At 37.0% G+C, this 24,153-nt stretch overlaps 1 protein-coding gene across 1 annotated transcript in view; it reads left to right on the plus strand.

The window, feature by feature from the left end:
- Positions 1-3,918: 3,918 nt before the first annotated feature.
- grin3bb (glutamate receptor, ionotropic, N-methyl-D-aspartate 3Bb) overlaps positions 3,919-24,153 on the plus strand; it is a 112,704-nt gene continuing 92,469 nt past the window's right edge. Inside the window, exon 1 of the mRNA XM_084100767.1 lies at positions 3,919-4,797. Within this exon, the coding sequence (XP_083956893.1) occupies positions 4,339-4,797 (459 nt within the window). The 5' untranslated portion in view covers positions 3,919-4,338. The remainder of the gene's footprint in view (positions 4,798-24,153) is intronic.

The raw sequence follows: 24,153 nt of genomic DNA on the forward strand, positions 1-24,153 counted from the left end.
TGTGGCGTACTTACCTGTGCACCGAACTGTCACGTCCTTTTTTCTTCTTCAGTCTTCTGTGTGTCATCATCTGCCACTCTTCAGTCCACCAGCCACTTATCTTCTCTACCTGCAAAAGATAAGGCTTATCATGAAGTTGACATGCCAGTATCACCATCACGATCTGCAATCCAGAGACTCACCTGCTAATTTCCTGTGTCATTCAATAAACTCCATTCAGATTACCTGTGTTTGCAATCTTCTGTTCCATGACACAATCAACATGCAGAAAATCGTATCGATATATTGTAGAAAGGATGCTATATAAATTAAAGTGACTTGACTAAAATGTCAGGTTGCGGTATAACTTCTAAAAATGTATGAAAAATTATTTCTATGATATGTAAGAGATAATAAATATCCAGCCTGGTTGTTATCACAGAATAAACCCAGACAGAGTGATCAGGACCTCGACGTGAAGTGGAGGGGTCTTTATTACATGGCATTACATGGCATTTTGCCACATAAATAATTATGGGGATAAGAATTTTTTTTTTTTTTAATCTTACCTGTTTGTTATCCTACAATCCATTACAGTGTACAAAACAATCGTTGCAAAATGGCAGCAGCTTTTGTTTTATGAAACAATCAGCGATACCCAGATTAAATAATTAAATAGCCTAACTGTACACAAAATATTGATTTGAGTTTTAATATTTTATAAGCTCACCAAGCGCAAAACTTCCACATAGAAAAAAACATTCCTAGCAAGTGTATAGCGCCAACTTCAGTTACCCTGTCGTCATAGTATATTTTGGAGAACAAAATTACCATCTAATCACAATTCGTTATCGATTTACTTGCAGTTAGTGAAGGCGGGAGAGAGCGTGGAGGAGATCAAGTCAAAGTACCATCAAGTTATGTTTACCACAGGTTTTATTTCACACATGAATAGAAAAACCCTTAGAGATAAGGTGAGAAGTTTGGCCATCCGTGAGGAACTCGGAGTAGAGCCACTGCTTCTTTGTATCGAAAGGAACCAGTTGAGGTGGTTTGGGCATCTGATAAGGATACCCCCTGGGCGCCTCCCTAGAGAGGTGTTCCAGACACGTCCAGCTGGGAGGAGGCCTCTGGGAGGACCAAGGACTAGGTGGAGAGATTATACTGTATCTCCACATTGGCCTGGGAACGCCTCAGGATCCCCCAGTTAGAGCTAGTTAATGTGGCTCGGGAAAAGGAAGTTTGGGATCCCCTGCTGGAGCTGCTGCACCCGTGACCCAACCTGGATAAGCGGTTGAAGATGGATGGATGGATGGACATAAATAGAAAAAAAAAAAACATTATAAAACCCATAGGAAAATCTCGAAGGAACCAGCGGCGAATTACTCTTCCGGCTTCCGACTTGGTTTAAATAAAATAACTTGTATTCAGTGTGTAAGGAAAATATATTATTACTTTTTTTAATATATTAAACTTTTCTTAAAAATAGAGTAAAAGTTTTTCGGAACAATTTAAAACAAAAATTAATTCAAAGAGTACATTTCTTGGAACCTGACGGGTTTTTTTTTTTTAAGTAAAGATTTTGCTTTCTATTTTCGACACTTATTTTTAATCAACCCTATTTACACATTTCATCCGCACTCTTGTTTCACCTTCTGAAAGTTACATTCTTAAGGTCATACATCATTTCGTAATTAACACACCCTCCTGAGCCTCTTGAGACTGCTTGTGTTCTCTGCTTAGTATCAAATGTTTGTGAAATTGACAATGAACAAGGGCACACACTACAGCCAGGGAGTTATCTGTTAGGTTCAGACATTATTTAAACAATGACAAAGTCTGCATATTTGCCCTGGCTCTTTTTTTTTTTCATCTTAAAGTCTTTCATTTAATTGGTGTTGGCTTTTGTATCACAGTCTCCCTGTTAATCTCGTCTCATTTCCTCTGCAGTTGAAAGGACAGTGGATGTTCACCTATTATCAGAACACCTTTAGAGACAAGGATACCTCTCTGCGTTGTATTACCCAGCTCAGATCAGTTGATCTCGCACGCTGATCAATATACGGTCTTGAGGAAATTGGCTGGGGTAGTTGTGCTAAAGAAAAAGGTTCAGCTGCATGACAGCTTCCTAATGAGGCTGAGTGTCCGAGCAAGCTGGGTGATGTTGCAAATCAACCCAATTATACTTCAGGGAGGCCTTATTGAAAAAAAAAAAAACATCAAGTTTTGTTCAACCAAGGTGGCGCCCAGGGAGCGATTGGGGGTTAGGTGTCTTGCTCAAGGGCACATCAGTCGATCCTGCTGGTATTGAGAATTGAACCTGCAGGTTACCAGTCTGACTCTCTAACCATTAGTAATTGCCCCAGTAATTTTTATTTTATTTGTTGGCTTGTAGGCCTAATGTTTTATGGTTTCTTGTTGATTAAAGAACGAAAAGGATTTAAAAAAAAATACAAAATAAAAAGCCTGATATTATGAATTTATCTCTTCAGTTATGAGGGTGTGTTATTTAGGTTTTATGTTTCCTGAATAAATGAATCAGCAGTCTTATTTTAATGTTCTGTGAGAAATTCAATATGCTAATTGTGGCATTCCATAGTGCTGACAAGTATTAACTGCATTGCATAGTGATTACATACCTTCAACTACACGGTCTTTACATACAGTTTCAAATAAAGCCGACGAGGGAGTCACAGTAAATTTGCACCTTCCTATGACTGATGTAATCCATATTTCATACATTTTCCTTTCTGTGGGTAAGTTCTAGAATATTAATAGTGGATTTTATTTCTTACTGTTGGAGAAAAATATTCCCCAAATATAGCGCCTCAAAATATGAAGGGTCCAGCTTAAAACAATTGAGCATATTTGCTGACAGTTTTTTTATTTGTTTTTTGTTACTTTAAATCCAAAGATTATATTCTGACATTTCATTCACCACACCTAAGGATTTACCAGCATAGATGTGTGAACAGTGACTTTTTTGTTGTTGTTCAATTCAGCTTTTAGTGCTTAATATTATAATTAAGGGGAATTCAACATTAGTCTCACATTCCATGCTACTCTAGTTCTAAATAGCGTATAAAAGAGACTATGATTGGACGAGGCTTCAGTCCACTTCCATCAGATTGCATTTTACCGCATGACTGGCCCGTATCGAATCTCTGATACATGGGTCCAAAACAGTGACCCACTTACCATCACCTGCCTTCTGTGATCTCTCTCTTCTATTTTTCATGTTAAATTAAACGCTTCTATCCCTCCATCTTGTTTTTTTTTTCTATAACTGCAGATTTGATTATTTGATGTTGTAATATTTAAATGTTGTAATACACTAAATGTTGTAATATTTGCGAAAAATTACATGACTGAATCATATTTGAGTATCTTAGTATGTGAAAATGCATTGAGGCTTTTACACCTAGGGCATTAGGACAATTTTAAAAGAGGGAGGAAACATAGTTTACCCAATGCTTTGATAATTCATTATTTCTACTCACCCCTTTTTGTTCCAGGTAATTTCCAAGCATTTTTATTTTTGAGAAATTTTAGCAGATCTAAATGCCATACTTCCACAGTAAGCAGTGACCAAAGAATGACAATCTCCACAATCTGCCAAGCTCCAAAAAAAAAAAGAACAAAACACTGTAACATTACAAGTTGTGGGGCTATTTTCCAAGTCTTCTAAATTCTATACGATGTGATAGTTTTCTATGACAAATAAACCAAAATGTGCGCCATTAAATTAACACCATACCTGTGGTTCTTGTTTGAAAAGACTTATATTTAAGAGCTGCAGCGGAGGGGAAAGCTTTCAGTATAATGATGAATCAAATGTTTATTATGGTCTGAACTATTCCTTTAAGGCATGGCATAGAATTGTTTAAGTGTGTACACTTGCTTTATCCTATCCATCTACCGTATCGTTTTTCATAAAAATAAAATAAAAAAATAAATACTTTTTGTTAAATAAGTTCTTGTTTATAATCAGTTTCATGGTATGTTAAGTCATGTATATGCCTCTCTAAAACAACATGAGGATTGAAGTGTAAAAAGATTACTTTGGTCCAAAAGAGGTGTTAATAACAGAGTTGTTCTCTCGCGCGCTTGTTCTCCCTCTCCAGCGCTTCTTTGGGTGTGAACGCAACGACATCCCCGCCTTTCGAGAAACCTCCACCTCTCCTGAGCAGTGTATCACATTCACACAGTAACTCCATAGATCACTCCTCATACACCATCCTGCACAAAAAACAAAAAAAACAAAACAAAAAAAAGGACGTTAAAGAAAAGACCAGACAACAAGGCGAGCAATGCTATCTTCTGACAATGCCTCATCACCACCTTTGAGAGTGAAGCAGGATGAATTTCATCTTCTACACATTCTTGGCATACTTTTATTTGGGATCGCAAATATTCCTTCTCCATACCCTGCTCGTCCAGCCCGCTCATTCTCATCCGCAGCCCTGCCACATCCTAGCGCGGATAGGACACACCGTGCGCCTGGGTGCCCTCCTGCCTCCCCGCCAGTCGGTCCGGGTGCGGGCGGCTCTCCACCGCGCCCTCAGCGGTCTCGCCGAAAGCGGCAACAACTTTCTTCCGTACAACTTGAGCCTGGACGTGGTGGCTCGGGAAGCCCCGAGCGGAGACCCCGAGTCGCTCTTCAGGTGTGTGTGTCAGGATATAGTGGTCCAGGGGGTCTCGGCTGTGCTCGCCTTCCCTCAGACGCAGGAGGAAATAGTACAAATGGAATTTATGTCCTCTTTTTTGGAAATTCCTTTTATAAGCATCATTGAGCACGGAGAACCCCTCAAAACTCAGGTAACGCGTTTCATTTAAGCAACAAAGCTGCTCCTCTTTTAAATCATGTGGTGATTTGTTGACTTTTTAACGCGTAGGGCTACTTGCAACTTGCGTCTGTGATGCGTTTTATGCGCAAACCTTATACAAACTCGACTTTCATGCATCTGTTGACTGGTTTCAAAAGCACATGAATCTGTGCGAGTTGTGTGGCGTTTGGAGGCAAGGGATAATTAAGGCTTGAATGCCCCCTAATTAATGCTTGACCCCTACCAAAAAGATTAAAATCAAAACACCTTGTGGGTGTGTATGTTTTCTTTTCTTTTCTTTTTTTAACATATGCACTTCAACTCTTATTTCAAACTACGTTCCAGTAATCAAAAAAGTTGTCAGAATGCTAATTGTACGCAAAAAAAGGAGGTACATGTAACCATAGCAACAGTTCGCAGCTCGGGCACTTTCCATTAAGATTACTATTGGACAGTGCCATGTATGGGCATTATAACTTTATTGAAGAAGTTAGTAAATAATAAGTTAGTGTTTTATTTATAACGTTTTTAAAGTAGTTGTCTAAAGTTGTTACAGCCTAGTTGTTAACACAATAGTGGAAAATTCCATAAATAAAAAATAGTTAAAAAAAGTCAAATTCTTCAAGAACGTGTAAGTTTTCCCTCTTTTTCATCACTTTATTGTATATTTTCTTAGGTTTGTCAGTAGGGGACAATCTTAAATAGTCAAGCATGTTACCATGATTTTGTGCAGTAAAAAATAGACATACGATGATTTAAATCATTGTAGGCCTAATAAGCACATTCTTGTCATGACCTTGAACAAAAGGCCAGTAATGGCTAAATGACCTGTATAATTCATTACCCTGTTACTGTCAACCCTGTTATGTTTTTAAAGGCATAACTTAATCTCAACATGTGTTAAAATGTTTACATTTAGCATGAGATGGCACAATGCAGATGATTGACAATGTCCTTGACAGTGCAAATTTCACCTTGGATCATCTATCTACTTAACAAAATAATAGTTCAAATATGAATTATACAAATCTAGATGATATCTGTAGAGTAGTTAGATAGATGACAACACACAAGACAAATTTCCAAATATTCTTTTTTATTATAATCTCTAAACCAAGGTGATTGTAAAACAGTTTATATAAGACCAACTAATTAACCACCATGCCCTCAATTTATGTGCTACCCGAAATGGCTCATATGATTCAGAGTTTTTTTCTTCTTCTCACTCTCTTTGATGTCAACGGAGATTCGTTTTGTGTGGAGATTTTGGCTTCGCTCTGAGATGGCAGCTTCACGTGGACTAGCTGATCTTTCCCTCAGGTCACAACAGATCTCTTCACCTTGTGTGCTAGCTTTGTGTTCGGACTGTTATGATGCACCTGCTCTATATGAGAAACTATTTCTCTGACAGGTGTGTTCTCTCAAGCAGAAATATATGCCACATTGCATTACACTCAGTCAGGTATGTCATATGCTGAGACGGTTTCAGAGACATCAGTGTCAAATGAGTTGTTCTGCTAAAACGCTGGAGTAAACGCTGCTGAATCAAACATGACAATGAACAAATGAGAGAAATACAATCAAATTCATACCGTGCAGCTGCTTCATGCAAATCTCATTATGCACCTAATGTATTCTAGGCCATATCATTCTGAATTCTTGGCATACATAATGATATATTATGAAGTTCCTTTGAATATATTGAATATTTTGCACCTGTCTGCAGAAGGAAGCTTCATGTTCTGGTGTATTTGGCATGCACCACTGGCTGAAAAGTGCTTACATCACAAGGTACTTTAAGAAATTAAAAGCGGGCAAAAATACTGTAAATCTTACAGGCAGCTTGGGAAACGCATACATTTCTCTTGTTTAATATCCATCCATTAAAATAACTTTTAATGGGGGCTTCTTAACCCTACAAATATGTGGTCCAATGAAAATCTGCACATCAAGTCTTTCCTTTTAAATAGAAAGACTTTGATCTCACCAAGGACACTGTCTTAGATTAAAGCAGGACCTCCAGTCCAGATGATGTTGCTGCATTAACACGGTGTGGTCCACTGTTGAATGATTATTACACGCTTGAGTCATGATGCTGACATCGGACAACCGTCACAGATAGATCAGACAATGACAGAGGCTGTATGTCTATGTCCTTCTGGGATCTGTCAATCAGTGTAAAAGCTCACAACGCTCTGCTCTAGTGTGCGACATCGCTCAGGCAAAAATAAAGGCAGAGTGATAATAGGGCTTGTGAACTGGCTGCTGCTGTAATGCTTATGGGACGCTCTGGAGCTCCGAGCCGCTTGGATCCTGCTTCACTTGATCTGCTAATCTTGCTGGTTGAGGAGAAACGTGTGTTCTTCAGCAGGCTGGCTTTTGCCTTGTGTTTTGTTCATCAATTGTTAGAGCGAGGCGCACTGGGCAGTGATGCAGTGCAAGTTTTTTTTTTTTCTCTCTCATTGTTTTATTCCTCACAGTTTGATTTGTGAAGGATGTTGCGGTTCTAGTACATCAACTTTAAAGCTTTAACTCTCGTGTTCTCGTCTTAGAGGTCCAAAAGACCCCAGGGCCTTTTTAATTGACCCCAAAAAGAAACAATGTTACTATAGTGGTGGATGACAATGGCTTTTCAAACTGAGTGCATGCCTACTTTGTAATAATACAACAGACCCCTCAAAAAACAAGCCTCAGTTATCTCAGCCTACTGGGTTTCAATTAGAAGTAGGCCTATATAAAGAAATAAAAATGACGGAAAAATAAGAAGTTAATCAGTGGTAGATTCAGCATTGCAATACAGCATTGTTCAATGTAATAAATAGCGATTTTTATACCTCTAAAAATGTGGTGTAACCACCAAGTAAAAAAGTTAAAACATGTTTTCCCTTACACCTTGCATTCATTTGAGTGAATACATCTCGATTATTATTTTCAAAAATGTTTTATAACATATTTTTTCATATTATCTTTTTAAAAAAACAAATATTATGAATAACAATAATTCATAAATAACATTAAACATTTGGAAAGTCGCACCACATGACATTCTACAACCGGAACTAACACTGGCTTGTCATGAAAAGGTCAAATGATCTCTTAAGACACTTATTGACCTACAGAACTACAGAATGCTAGCGCATCAGGATTTCTGATCGTACTGTAAATATCCAACATGTTGAATGTATGATTTGAGATCGGTGCGGCCCGACATATTTCCGAGCACATTCAATCATTCTTAACATACCTCACACCACTGGAGAATCTGATAAGATAATCTGAGAACCATCAAGATAATTGAGACTTCACCTAGGATTGTCAGAAAGGGAGAATTGGGCCCAAAATTGGCCTGGTTATCTTGTAGTGTGTGGGTGCCTTAAGCCAGGCTCAGACTACAGGAGTTTCAGGCCGATTTTTGCCCGATTTACGCCTCCCAACAATCAGAGAAAAAAATCACGTCCAGGGCATCGGTCGGTTCCAATGTTTGGCACACATTATCTGGTAATATGAGGCAATTTTAGATGAAATCTTAAACCTCCCAATCTGCTCGCGGACACATCGGGGCCACCCCGACAATATCAAACATGTTTGATATTTAGGATTTTAAATCGGGATGATTACGACTAGGATTCCGTCAGTAGTTCTACCAGAAAGACTCGGGAGTTAAAATGACGTAACAAAGCATTAATTTATTAACAGCCCAGCAAGCAAGTATTGTGTTATAAAGTTCTTTGGCATAGGCCCCGTCCATAGCTCGCAATACGAGGGTACGGAATCTGCATTTCCTGCCTGAAGACGAAGACGGGCGCAGCCGACCCCATGGGAGGTATGGGTAGGGACCATCCTGGTGGTGGTGGGGTGGATGGAGGTGAATGTTGGCGTCAGCATCTGAGAACTCAGACATGTGTAAGTACCAAGCGGCAACCTCCCTGTCTCTCTCTTGAAACCAACACGGAAGTGAATTCAACGGCAATTCATCGACTGGCCGCTTGAGGCTGGGTGCAGAAGTGAGTCAAATCTGTATCTCCCCCATGTTAAAATACCCAACTTTACAGCAGAAAAAAACATGTTTACAGCCTGGTGCAAAAAGTGGCTTTGGTCTATATAGCTTATTTTTCCCTTCATGACAACTGTGAGGGGGGTGATTTTTTTTTATAACTCATCCGTTTACATTATATTAAGCCTTAAAGTTCTGCATAATTAAGGGTGTCCACTTTTGAGTGACAGGTGGATTCCCGCTGCAGTGGTCATTAGTCACCATTAGCCGTTTGTCTGCTGTCTGTTAGCCGTCACCTTACCTCAGCTAATTGTCTGACTGTAAAAATAAATAAATTCGGGAGTGACGCGCTGCCAAGATGGCGACTGTCGGCCACGCCCATTTTAGGTTTCAAAAACGGTCTTCAGAAACCTACGGGTGATGTCACGGACACTACGTCCATATTTGTTTAGTCTATGGTAAGTACCAATCTTTTATACTACAAGTATTAGAACACAATTGGTTAGATGTGAAGGTAATAAGTGATGTAACAATTAAGTCTTCCTGGCAGAACTTACGCTAAAGCTTTCATTTCCACAATAGCCAATGAGAGACAAGTCTACAAGGAGACGGAAGTGACGGAATGTTTTAAATGGCGACCGCAAAACAACAAGCAGCTGTACATATCATAATATGTAGATATGAATCTAACTGGAAAAACTTGTGAAAAGATGTCTTTTAGTTTTAAACTTTTAGTACTTTTAGAGCTCTGCAGCCATCTATTGGTTAAAGTCATATTCTTTTTACTTTTAAAACTGCATTTTCCAAAAGATGGGCAAAATCGTACACTAAACCATGTCAAATGATCCATGTTATCCCCATGAATGAAAGTTAGAAATGTGGGTCTTTTATAATGTGAATTTTACCTTACATATTTTTTTATTTTATAAAAACCTATAATTTATTCATATACATTTTGTGGAGTAAAAATATCCAAATGTGGAGTAAAACATTAATAAACTGAGTAAAATTACTTTTTGTTGCCTGGGGTCTCTGAGACCCCAAACCGCAAACAAACAGCACACAAGGGTTAAAGTGGTGGAACATAGTGTAGGAAGTGCAGCCATAACAGGGCATTGTGTATCAAAAAGTTAAATGAAAATAAATAAATAAATACAAATAAATAGAAATAAATAGAATGAAGAAAAAAATATATCTATATAACCAAAAAAAAAAAAAAAAAAAAAAAAGTCAAATAACAAAAATAACAGTGCATACAGACAATTTATGAACAGTAGAGATGTAATTTAAAGGGTTACGTTATATTTATGCACTAAACAAGACCAATAACCTTGATTTATTAACCTATTAACACAGTATACCCCATTTTCCCATGATATATGTACTTACAAGGCATTTGCCCACCGGCAACTATAGTTGCCGCTTGAACGTTTGACTTATGTATACACAAAATTATAGATCTCTTGTAAGATTTGTTTTGTTTGGATGATTCTAGAGACCTTAATGATATATATGTCAACAAAAAAATACTTATTAGTAACATGAAAATTACCTTTCTTTGGGAGGGTTTGCCGATGCCATGCTTCCTGGAAGTAGGGGTAGGAAGTTGACAGCCTCATGTGACAGGAAGTCTTTTTTTCTTGAAATCCTTTATTTGGTTGTTTGCTTGCATGTCATTGAGACATAAAACATGGATAACATCTAGAAAAATACTTACAAAAGGAAAATGACAACTATATACTGCAGCAACTATAGTTGCCGGTGGGCTTAATCATCCCCATATATATAGAAGATTTTGCAAAGAACACATACTGTAACAAACGGTAATGCAATAAGAATATAGAAAAAAGGTATGATAGAATAGTCTCAAAAAACGTTGATTCTTTTTGTTGGCATCAGTGTGTGTGTGTGTGTGTGTGTGTGTGTGTGTGTGTGTGTGTGTGTGAATGTGTTGCTGTGTATTTACTCATTTCACATTTACTGTTGCTGTTTTTCATTAAAACTAGTGAAAAACTGAATTAAGGTCACAGCATTGAAGACATAAAATCACATTAATAATATTAATAATATTATTTAATATAAACATTCAAGGTCATAAAACATTAACTTTAGAATTTGTTTTGAAATGCTTGCACAAATTTTACAACCGGGCACTACACAGTTATGAGGTTCCTGCTGGTAATCGTTCAAGATCTGATGCCCATTGCGATTTAAAAAATCCCTGTGATCTACAGCTCTGAAAGATCTTCAAATTAACTTTGAATATTATCAGTTGATTGATACTATTAAGATTATAACGGTCAATCAGAGACCAGGCAGTACTCATATTATACAAACATAAAATTGTATTGGTTTAAACTAAAAACCATGTGATGTCTATTTCAATGGGGTTAAAGTAAAAAAACTTAATTATTTCAAACTTTTGACTGGTAGTACACACACACACACACACACACACACACACACACACGATTAACAAGCTTCCACGGTCCAAGGACATTTTTATTATTTATTATTATTTATTGTACAGATATATTTGTTCTCTGTCCCATCTGGACTAACATCCAAGCTCTGCTTGCATGAACTTGATTAAAACAACAAATGTTCCTTCTTGTCTCTAATTTGCAGTAGAAAAAAAAAAAAAGACCAGAGGGGATGCTATAAAATGAAAGAGAAACCCAGTGCGCAGACCCAAAACCCAAAGCTCTTTATTATGTAGAGTCTATACCTTTATAGCTGTAGCACTGTCATGGTGTGGAAGTGTTCTATAAAGACTTCCATAAGAGCTTGCACTGACTGTTGCAGAGCTCATAAAAGTGTCGCTTTATTTTATCACAGTTTATCACAGCACCATCAATTTGATCAGAATCCTATAAGAGAATTGTTAAACTGGCAGTTGCTAAATGGCAGTACTCAGTTGTGTTTGATTAGAAACTGTCTCTGCACATCAGCAAAGATTATTAAGACGAAGCCCAATCCTTAATGTGTGTATGAAAGGTCCCATGTATAGTTTGCTTAACACGAAATGTGAGATTTTAAAGGTCACCCTTGGGCAAAACTCAAGACTATTACTTGCTCCATGAATTTAAAGTTAATAGAATCCAGGTCCCTTCTAAAACAGCGCAAAATCGAAGCAGAAATTGCAAAGGATTCCAAGTCATTTAATAAGATAAAGTCTGCTGTTCAAGGAGTTTTGGTTGCTGAACAGTTAAAGAAACTTTACTTGACAGAATCAGCAGTAAGCGCAAGCATTGTGTGTCGTCTTTTGCTGATTGTTGGTTAAACATAAAGAAAATCAGCAATTTATACAATCTAGTGGTCATTTATTATTATAAAATAGGTTTTATGTTAACAGCAAAATTGCAAGGTGAACATTAAGTACATATACACTAGTGGTGGATACAATGGTATCCTGTCCCAGGAGCTTAAAGTTGCAGGCTCCTGCTGTTCTCACATCTTGTTGAAACAATTCACAATTGTTTGATGTGAAAAATCCATAAAAATCACAACTATTGAACTTAATATTCAAATGCCCGGTTTCACAGACAAGGCTTAAGCTAGTCCCAGACTAAAATGCATGTTTGAGCTTGACTTGCACTGACATATCTTTAAATACATCAGTACCACTGTTTTGTCTCAAGATTCACACCATAATGTTATTTTTCTAAGGCACGTTTATAAAAGCTACTTGAATGTCCTAATTTAACTAAGCCCACTCCTTGCTTAATCCAAGCCCTGTGTGAAACCAGGCCAAAGTGTTTCAAACTATGTTGTTTTGTCTTTTTCACTGCATTTACTAAACTTCCCCATTCCAAATAATAGCCTAACCTCCATGGATAGCCTGGTAACTTGGTGGATAAAAATCTGGGCTGTTAATACAAATCAATCCCAGGCAGAGGTGAATCCCATGAGCTACCTACAGTAACTACTGTAATTACTGAGATCACAATCTTTCCGTTATTGTGACCTTGAACAAAGCACTTAACTTTGCGCTGGTCCAGAGGGACTGACCCTGTGATCGCTGTACTGTGGAGCTTTTTAGATAAAAGTAATGTTGCTTATCATTATGTTACGATAATGTGTAATGTTGTTCTTTAATTCTAGAGGGAAAAACAAACCTGTATCTGCCATTCGTTTTTAAAATAGCAACAACTCCACTTTGATATTAATCAGAGATGATCAGTAGATTATTATTTACGCAAATGGCCAATCATTTTTTTTTCACTGTTTATTTTAACTCCCAAAAATAACATATCAATCTCAGATTGTAAATCAACACTTCATGTAGATTAAAAATCATATATTTTTTTAGAAATAATTTCATATGTTATTAATGTAAAACCACCATCAGCTCATTATGTTCATCATGTGTGACTCTGGTGTTTTTATATTTGTTTTATTTTTATTTATAATTTTAAGCTTATATTTTTGACCATTATATTTCACACAAAAGTAAACAAAACAAAAAGTTTTTTTTTTTTTTTTTCAATAATTTCCCTTTCAACACTAAAACAAAAACATAAGTGATTCAATATAATTTGTTTTTATATTTTAGCTATATCCTGTAGTCTCAGTTCATTCTTAATTATAGTTTAATGCTATTTGGTAAATATGTATTTTTTTAACATGACAGTACACATCTACACATTATTTTAAAATTCCTTTGTGTTTTTTTTCCCTCCCATATCTCAAGACTAAGTTTCTTCTTCTGCGTGTTATACACTGCCAAGACCAAAAAAAAAGAAAGTTTCTGTTTGGATTTAAATAGGCAAATTAGAGTCTATGATTGGATCATTATTCCAGTGATTGTTATGTTTCTAGCATGTTATATGTTTGTCAACGGTTCTTCTAACCTTAATTGATGGAGTGTGTAGCTTTTCATTTCCTAAACAACCATGTAGGAAAACACATCATGGCCATATTCCAGGATCACAATGTCAAAATTCATCAGGCTCAAATTGTGAAAGAATGGTAATGAGGGAGCATGAAGAATCATTTTCACACATGAAGTGGTTCTGAGTCCAGTCCTTAAATTCATTGAAAGATTTTTGGATGTGCTGGAGGAGACTTTACAGAGTGCTGGACTCTTGCATTGTCAATCTTGAGCAAAAATGTATGCACCTCTTTATAGAAATAACATCACAACATTTATTTCCATCAAGAGGTGCATACATGTTTGGTCAAGATCTTGTATTGACAATGCAAGAGTCAAGCACTCTATAAAGTCTACTCAGCTGATGATTTAATGCAATTTTACATGTTACTTGTTCTGACTTACCACAAGTAGAATTTTTACTTACAAGCATTTGGCTTTTCATTTAACTTTTTGTCTTTTAAGTATTTTGAGACTGTTCATATGCTGGCTTCATTCTTTCATAATGTTTAAATTGTTCAAGTGAGAGCAGAAAAAGTTTGCTCTGTTTGCTCTGAAAGCAAAACATCACCAAACTTTAATGCTTCTCAGTTGTAACTGAATTATCTTTTTGAAATGACTCTCCAATTTAAAAATATGTTGCAATTGCTTCAGGAGTCATTTGAGTCAGAGATCAGATATGAAATCGATGTGAATGTAATAAACATTCCAGGAGCCAGTTATTATAGGCAGGATGATACGGTGTGTTGAAGAGAGTGTGCTCCTTTACTTGATGTTAATGGGGAGGGATACACACACTCCACGACCTCAGCACTCAGTGTAAAGTGAACAAACCATACCTGTATCTCAGCACTGCAGTCAGAGAACCAGCAGGAACTACATCAATCCTTCAGAGATCATCTACTGTCAAAGATGTTCATACTCTTTTAAGTATGTTTACGTCCAGCCTCCCTCATCCACAGCTTTACTTAAACCTTGACAAGAAATAGATCAAAGAGGTTTAAAATACCTGGAGTGAGCTATCCGTTAGCATTCTTATTCAGGCATGGGAGTAGCCCACATGATCTACATGCCATGTGACTGATCACAATGGAGGAAAATGGTGTGATGGCTGGTTGATGGCACCATGAGAACACACTCTTGAGTTCTTCACTTGCAGTGTATTAGAACTCTTGCTCCAGGCTAATGTGTGAGCTGTGACGTGAAAAGGCAGCAGACAGGGAAAAGAAAAATCTATTTCATGCTTTTAAAACCCTGGAAAATTGTACACTGGTGAAATATGTGATATAATGAATTTTTGATTTATGTGGTTTTATGTCATCACAATAATACATGGCTAATTAATGGCTATGGACTTGGAATGTATTACAGTCCAGGGTTTTTCAAACTTTGAAAGTTTTTAAAGATGCACTATGCAGGATTTTTACTGTTTGTAAACGCAACATTTAAACCTGGCGCGGAACACTGAAACGTACGCCCTCTCCTCTAATATGAGATCAGTTGCACACGCAGCCCAACCGACTCAAGAAACTACTTGCGGGAAGATGAGTGGTGAGCCATTTTGCAAATATTGTGTTTATCATGCATAAATTAATTAATAGCATTTTTTTTTTTTTTTTGTATATGAAAGAACAGTCACACCATTTTATACGCAAAGATTCGTTTTACGTGCAGTCTAGTTCGCTAATAAACAATGATTACGTTTCATCATAAAAACATAATTGCAATGCTGTCGAGTTAAAGATAGCAGTCAAGGCAATAAACCTTATTCAGAGCAGCGCCATTTTTGAGGCTGTAAGGGATAGACATACATCTCTTCAGTGGGTGGTACTAAAATTTGTATGCGTTTCTGGATTTTTCTGCTGACGAAACACTGCAAAAATAGTAGATGAGTTTACCTGTTCGGTATGAGGATGTTTACTGCCCCTGCAAACTCTGTAGTCCCATTTAGCCACTTGTTAGCAACCACCTTTTTCAAGACAAGAAATCTTACAGTTGTAGCATTATGTGGTGAAAATCAAGCTTTTAATATTGTTTATATCTATGTGGTGTTTTTATAATATGTCAACACCATTGCTTGTATTTTCTCCTTAAAACTGCATTGAACCAAAGACAGTCTCAAAAACGCAGTTTGAAATCGCTGGTGTTTCTGACATCACAAACTACCTTGTAACCAATCATGTCAGCATGTGATCGTCAACGATTGGATCTCTGAGCTGGGGCACATTCAAGTTCAAAACGGTGCTACGGTTTCCGGGTTGAACGTCATGTTTCCTGGAAACGGTGTGCAACGGGGTTTGAGATACGTTTTCTCTTGTTTGGTGGGTGTGTCAGAACTGCAGTCCAATCAGCAGCAACATAAAGCACGAGGTATTAAAGTGAACTCGCACAATGGGTTCAAGGAAAGTAATTCACAAATGTGTTCGATGCAGCTCGGTATACGCAACAACTGAGGATATTAGAAGACATGTTTGTCGTAAGTTTTATTGTAAAAATATAGGATATCAACATAATGATGTAGTTGTTTATATTTTTAGCTTCATTGCAAGTGTATGACATTTGGTATAGAAATAAACAATGATAATTAAGTGCTTTTCCTAAAAATGAGAAAGAAAATACAGGGTATTAAAACAGTATGAACTACAAATAAAGTCAGTATGTGAGGCTAAATAGATGTGTTTTAGTCTGAATTAGGTAAGATGTGTGCTTCAGTTTCAGCAATCCCTTCCCTCGATTGGGATGTTCTCTTTTGTTCTGGGCGGCAAGTGCAGTAACATCGGGCATATTTTGTAGTATTAAACACATATTTATACCGACTTCATCAGGCTCCGAAAATTCTTCGCAAAGAACACAAAGAATGGCCTTCTCAGCTGCCATAGTTGCAACTCTTGCGTCATCAGAACAGTGTGTTCAAGGCATCACCGTTTCTGTTTAAAAAACGTTGTGCAACGTTTTGTCGGGGCTGAACGCAGCCCTGGTGTGAGTGAGTGGAGGCGGGGCTAATCTGCATATTCATAGAACCACTTATACTAAATGAGGCAAGGGTGTAGAGTTACATTCCAGTTATTATAAGGCATGACAAGATTTTTTTTAAGGAAAAAACATTTCAATATGTCATTTTGGTGATCAAAGTTGAGCTTTAAGGGATCAAATTATTGACTATAGGGGGACTTTAACCACAGACTTTATTTCAGGTATTTAACCAAAAACTCAAAAAACATCAGAACGATGGAACCGGAACTCATTTCTGGGTTTTGGCCTACAAAAATACATAATCCCATTTATGCTGTGAGATGAAATTAAATAAGCCTCATATTATTCACACAAGATGTTGTTTACAAAGTTAAATAGTTACGTTTTATATTGTCACTGTACTTGGACAACTCAACTTTAAAATATTAAATTAATATCTATTTGTGTATAATACACAAGCCTATGGAGACAAAAAAATTGGTCTTATTAAAATTATTTGTTTTTAACATTATTTGTCAAATAATTTATACCTTATAATCATCAAAGAAAAAGAAAAAACTGAAGAGAATAGTTCAGAAAGATTTAAAGATTTTCCACCAACAATATGCAGATTTTTTATTTCTTACTGTTAAATACTAATGTTGTAGATGCAATTAACTGAATTAAAAAAAAAATCACAATTAATCTCATGATTTACAACAAGTCCTCTGAAATAAATTTGAAACATTGATAATAACAAATTAGTGTATTTTATGATAATAACAAATTAGTGTTTTTTATGTTAACTGACAGCCATAAAAAATATTTTGTAAAATCATACTTTATCAGTCAGATCATAATTTTAAAATGGGATTGAACAAACTAGATGGTGCTTTCATGGTCTCATGGACATTAAATATCTGCTTTGAAAAGAAAAAAATTGTTTGGAATAATATTAATTAGTAAATCGTGATAGAAATACAGATTTAACATTAGCAAACTGAGACAGGCTTCTGTAACGGTCCTAGACTTACAAGACTGGCCTTCGAATTACAGCCTGTGCCCTTGACATTCCCACACCGTTGCAGTTGTGTAATTCCCCTCTACCTGATGCTCTGTCTACTGTCTGGATCTGTGGCGACGGCTTGCTGTGTTGGAGCGAGGCAGACTTGATGAGCAGTGACTTGATAAGTAAAAAAGTCCCAGAAAAGGAGGCTGTAGAGGCGTAGAGAGATAAGTTCTAACAGTGCACAGGTGTGAGACAGTGATAGGCAGCCTTGCCTCCTGGGTACAAGACTTCTCCGGGAGATTTTCACCCCTGGCGTTTGGAAGTGACAGTGTGGCCTCTGTGGGAATGTTCTGGCCTGTGCTAATGTTATACTGGCAATGTGAGAGAACCCAAAGGGCCAGTTTAACAGCGATTTCCTTTAACTCCCCTTGCACATGTGCAAATTAGCATGAATCTTTGTCAGAACATATGCTTGTTAAATGTTTGGCCTATCAAAAGAACCATTCCCTCTTGGCTGAACAAAAGCAGACGACTGAGAAATTCAGATTTCATCTTGCACATTTGACCATCAACAACTTTATTCCGGGTTTAATTCGTTAACATCGACATGAAATGAAAATTCATCTTATCTATATTGCAAATGCATGTTATGTATCTTGTTGTGAACGAATCATCCATGTATGTTTTTTTTTAAGTCTATCTTCCTGTGAAACAACAGAGGTGGCATATGCCAACCAATCGTTTAGTCAGCTTTAAGTCGCCCCTGTCTTGCAATCGACTGTGAGCTTGCAGTGCAACACCTGCATCTCAAAATCCAATCAACAACAATAAATGCTGTTGTAGCATTGTGTACCTTTCAGAACGCCGCTACCTTTTGGCTAGCCGATTACACCGACATACAGCTATCGTTGTCTCAATTTTTGTAGGATTTAAAAGCAGAAATGTGAAGCTTATTATTTCATTTCATTGAAATCTTCTATATTTTTATTTTATTTATTATTTTAATATATTAATTTATTACTATATTTACAATTTTTTTTAATGAATTATGTTAATTATTATAATGTTCCTTGAGGTTCACAAAAAAAAAAAATATATATATATATATATATGCAGAAACACGATTATTGTCAACCTTCATTCTGATCCTCTTTCTAAAATTATCCGTTTTTAAGGGGCGGCTCCTTTAAGGCTTGTCAGTAAATGGCCACTGTTATGATTGGCTAACATTGGAAACAGTATCAACGCCCACTCGCTATTGCACTTGAGTGTTTTGAAAACATTATCCACATAAAACCATCATTTACAGACAATGCATTATGAATTTGTTTCCTTATACGGTTTGCAATGCAGCTCCTGTCAGATCCAATACAGTTGGCTGCTTCTGGCAACATTTTTTTTTTTTTGTGAACTCTCCATTACACTGTGCATCACTTACAAAACAATCTGCAGTCAGATTCTCAGAACAAACATATAATCTGATAGCCAGGAAATCCAGACCCAAATCCGAAAGATTAAGGGTCTGGCATTGAGTAATGGAAATCGCCCAACTCGAAAGGCACCAAGCATGCATTTGAAAATCTCAATGCATGCAATTGGATAACACTACAACTAATCACTGTCGTGATTGCACTGTCACTAGCGCTGTCGTCATCTGTTTAGCTCACCTCTGGCCCGCCTATATCAGATACACCGATGTGATTGGTGCAGCTCGGCTACAAGGGCATAGTTAATGAGCATCATTACTCAACGCCAGAGCGACTCGCTGAACAAATTCAAATTGTGCTCTCACGAGAACTTTGCCCATGTGATGTCACAGATCCATTCAAAATGAGCCATTCTTGGAGCTTGATTAAATAAATGCTTTATTTTGTAATGAGGAGGACATTTTATTATATTAAATTTGCAGGATGTTTTAATGGAATGTTTTAAAGGAATGTCAAAAAAATCAAGGCAAAAGTGTAAATGATGACAATTAAGCTAAACCTGCACTGATTTTGGAATATTCCTTTAAGATCCTCTTCCATTTTGTGTTGTTTTGAGAAATTTGTCAATTGGTTACCTGCTCACTGCTGACTTGATATTTCTTGGGGTTTAAATTGGTTCCACTTCTGGCATCAAAGTGGCTTGTAATGACTAGAATAAATTACCTACGTACTAAATGAGAGAAAAAAAATAATTTGGCCGCTTACCCACTGCTGTCTACAAGCTTGATACTTAGTCTTGATAATGTCCTTAAAAGACCAAGAGCAAGAGAAGCATTTATCTACCACAATGCTTCTTTTTGCTCAGATTAAGCACTAGAATCAATCTGAAGTGTCTTGTCACGGGAGAGAAAATGTTTATCAATTACAGCTGTTCTTTAAGTGAAGCAGTGATTTACAACATTGACGTCTCTTTCCCGCCGGAACACGCACCCTTAAGCCGGACTGAGTGGCAAAAGAGCTGCTGCATGACTGGATTTAATAGGGGAAACTGTGAAAATGTGAGTAAAACAAACAATTATCAGTTTAAATTAAAGGTTGGACTCGATCTAGTGTTCCTTACAACCTACCAAAGATCCAGTGATCCATGGATATTGATATGCAGCCAGGAATCGTGTTTCCTGACATTCATATGTGCCTGATTTCGACACTGGGGAAATATATAAAGCACATTTTCCTGTGAAAGCTATATAAAAAACAATATAAGTAGGTCTAAATCCGGGTCATTATTTATATCAATGTTATACATATCATCATATCGTCCAGCCCTATAACTTGTGTCGTTTTTGTCAGTGTTTATCTAAAAAGATCTAATTATGCAGAATATAAGATGGTAAATATTTAATTGACGAGTTGTCAGTACAATATATAACAAAAGAATAGGGTATGATTTTACTCCAAAATTCAACATATTGACACGTTTCGCTGCCTGGAGTCAGGGATAATTTGCTTCTCTTTTCTGTAGCTTTCGGCAGTCTGTAAAAATATACTTCAGATTTCTTGTCAAATCTATTTGTACAATCAATTTCAAAGCACTTTCCTGTTTTAGATGTGTTTTGTGTGTTTTTCGCGACATTAACGCTGAAAACCAAGTCTTTTTGCCACTCAGTGGGTGTAACTGCAGTCACTCCAGCCGACGGTGACGTCACGCGCATACCCTCTATACTTGGATGGGCTAGGAGTTTCTTGAGTTTTAGTAACTGATTAACAATTATAATAAAAGCAAGTGACCCAACAAATAAATACTTCATATATTTATATGTTATATGTTATAATAATTCACCTAAAAAGGAACATTCTACAGTATGCTTTTCTCACCATCATGTCGTTCCAAATTGATATGAATTTCTTTCACACAAAGTGACTTTTTCTGTCCATACAATGAAAATCAGTGAACTCCAAAACAATATTGAATCCAGTTGGCTTTCATTGCACAGACTAATAAATATTTGTATACAATTATTTGATAATCTGTTTTGTGTGAGACTCCCCTTTTTTAGGATAAAACCTGCATACTAATTCTTAATCTGTAACGACAAGATAACCCTGCTTTTAATGTTTTAATTCCCATGAGTTTTCATTTTCATTTCCTCTGTTCTGCCTTTTCTTATCCCCCCATTCATGCACTCTTATTCTCTGTTCATCCACTCTATTACTCATTGATTCTCTTTCTTATTCATCTACTTTTCTGCTCTCTCTATGAATGAGTTCAGCTGAGTAGGCTTTGGCAAGTTGAAGCGTGAGATGGGCTCTGCATTTTTGCCCTCCTTTAAAACTAATCCTTTGTTTTTCACTCAGACTGCAAACCATCTTTTGGCAGGCGACAGACTCATTGGATTCCAGCAGGGCAGAGGAGCCTGCCAAAGCCTTGTCTCCCAACACAGCGCTCTGATATTATCCAACTCTTTGTCATGTTGTGCTCCTAATGTTTGGGTCGTGACCGGCATTTTCTGTTCTGATGCGTCAAAGTCTGGGTCGCCTGCATGTCTTCGGCAGTTGTCTGCCAGGGGTCTTGACAGAGGCTGTGCTAAACTGGGGCAGCTCTGACCCAGTTGCTGTAATAGACTGTCAGGATAAAGCGGCTGATGACGGATGCTTGTGACGAGCATTTCAACAAGCCACTTTTCACTGACCGATGTAACAGCAGGGATGGATTTAACATCAGGCAAAGGTATGCATCTGCCAAGGACCCCCTTAAATAATTGTAACTATAAAATGCCACTGGTTTATCAAACACTAAAATAGCAGTTTAATTTTAGCATTGCGAATTCAATACAATATACTCATCCCTTGTTTTCTTTAAAAGTTATGGTGAGACACTTAAGGTGCTGTTCAGCAAATTTTTGTTGCCGAAATCAAGTCATTTAAATAAGAATCCGCATAATAAAGAGTTTCGAGTTAATGCGAAAATTTTAACATGCTTATTCCGTATGTGTTCAATTTGGTTATATAAATTCACCACGCTGACCAATAGAAAGCTGCTTGGTTTGAAATTGACTGAGCTGATTCATACATCGCTACACTATTGACATTGGACCTTTTTTCTTTTGCCCAGAACATCTTGCAGAAATGACCCCAACTTTATATAGAGCATTTCTAAAGGGATATGGTGATGGGAAAAATATGAGATGGGAAAGAAAATGGATTTCTGTGCCATGTTTGTAGTCCCTTGTAGTTTTTCATGTTGATTAGTTCCCTGATTTTCCCCCTTGTGTTTCCCTTGTTCCTGGTCTGTCGATGTTTACTGTGGATGTCTTCTTTAGATGGTGCTTGTTTCAGTTCCCTGTGTTCCCTGGTTTCCGATTCTTGTGTTGAACGTTGTTGTACGTTACTGCCTGCCATCAATTCAGCTCCCTTGTGTGACTGAAATACAACCCCCCCCCCCCCCCCACCACCTACATTAAGTTTGATATTGAATCTAGAATATTCATATAATACAAGCCCACCCCCTCCAGTCTAGATAGTAATTGAATATTGCAAAGTTTGTGTGACTACACAACTGCATTGCGGCAAAGTGTCTCAACCTTAAATGGAAGTCCTAAAATGAACTTTCAGACAGGCGATTATTTTAATGAAGCCTAAACCTGTCACCTCAAAGAGTCTTAAACTAAATTAACTGCAAAAAACAACAACAACAACAAACAAACAAATTCCATGGTGCAAGCTGGGGAGAGAAGGCTCAGGGAAAACCTTGATTATTTTCTTTTGGGCTCAGCTCAGTCATTGCAGTACTACATGGTTCAATTTACTGTGGTATAGTGTGGTGTGTACTGTTTAATGTGATATATAACTTCTAATTTAGAAGATGGAGCCATTCAGTGATGAGATGTTTATTGAGAGTTGCGCTCTGTGGCGCTACAAGAGTTTTTTCTTTATTGCTTTATAACCGTTTATTATGGGTTTTAATGAAAGGTTCATGGCAATGAGTATTTTTTAGCTCTCCTGACCAGACCACAGGCTTTCTTCAAAGCATATTTATCTGAGATCTCCTCCTTCTCATTGCCAAGCTAATTAGGTAAAATCAGAAAATATTTGGCGATTATTGGCATCCTCTGATGAACATGCCAGCTTGGATGATTAACGGAAGAATGCTTAAACTTGATTAAACAGATCATGTTTTCCGGTTCCAAGCCCAAAGTAACAGAGCCAGGAATACAATAGACATTGCGGTCCACCATGGGGCACATGTCCATCTTGCAATATACAGATCAGTGGTCAACAAATATGGTTTTGTCAGTGACAAACGCACTGAAAATAACATGTTTAGTTTTGCAATGTATCATACAGTACACAGTTAATCCATTACATTTCTCTTTCAATACATATTTGTTATTTGAAGGTCAAAATATTATACAATATTATACCATTATTTTTAAAGAGGGAAATAGCTGTAAAATTGGGTTGAACAGAAATTCAGTTTTCCTTAAATTGTATCACACACACATGCACCATTCAAAAGTTTAGGGTCTGTAAGTTTTTTTTTGTTTGTTTTGTTTGTGCGGTTTTTCGTTTTTGAAAGACTTCTCTTATGCTTACCAAGCCTGTGTTCAGCTGATTACAAATACTGTAAAACAGTAACAAAATGTGATTTATTCCTGTGATGGAAAGCTCATTTTTTTAGCAGTCATTTATCTAGTTGTCACATGATTCTTCAGAAATCATTCTAATATGCTTATTTGGTACTTCAGAAACATTTATTATTATAATCAATGTTGAAAACAGTATATTTTTGTGAAAACCATGATATATTTTTTTAAAGATTCTTCAATGATTCTAAAATTCAAAAGAACGGCATTCATATGTGAAGTCTTAAAGGGGTGGTATAATGCCCTTTTCACAAGATGTAAAACAAGTCTTTGATGTCCCCAGAGTGTGTATGTGAAGTTTTAGCTTAAAAAAACCCACAGATATTTTGTTAAAATTGACACTTTTTGAGGGTGAGCAAAAACGCACCGTTTTTGTGTCTGTCCCTTTAAATGCAAATGAGCTGCTGCTCCCAGCACAGGGGGCGGAGCTACAACAGCTTGTGTCCTTTT

This window comes from Abramis brama, assembly GCF_963993115.1.
Source record: "Abramis brama genome assembly, chromosome: 23".
NCBI classification, from domain to species: Eukaryota; Metazoa; Chordata; class Actinopteri; order Cypriniformes; family Leuciscidae; genus Abramis; species Abramis brama.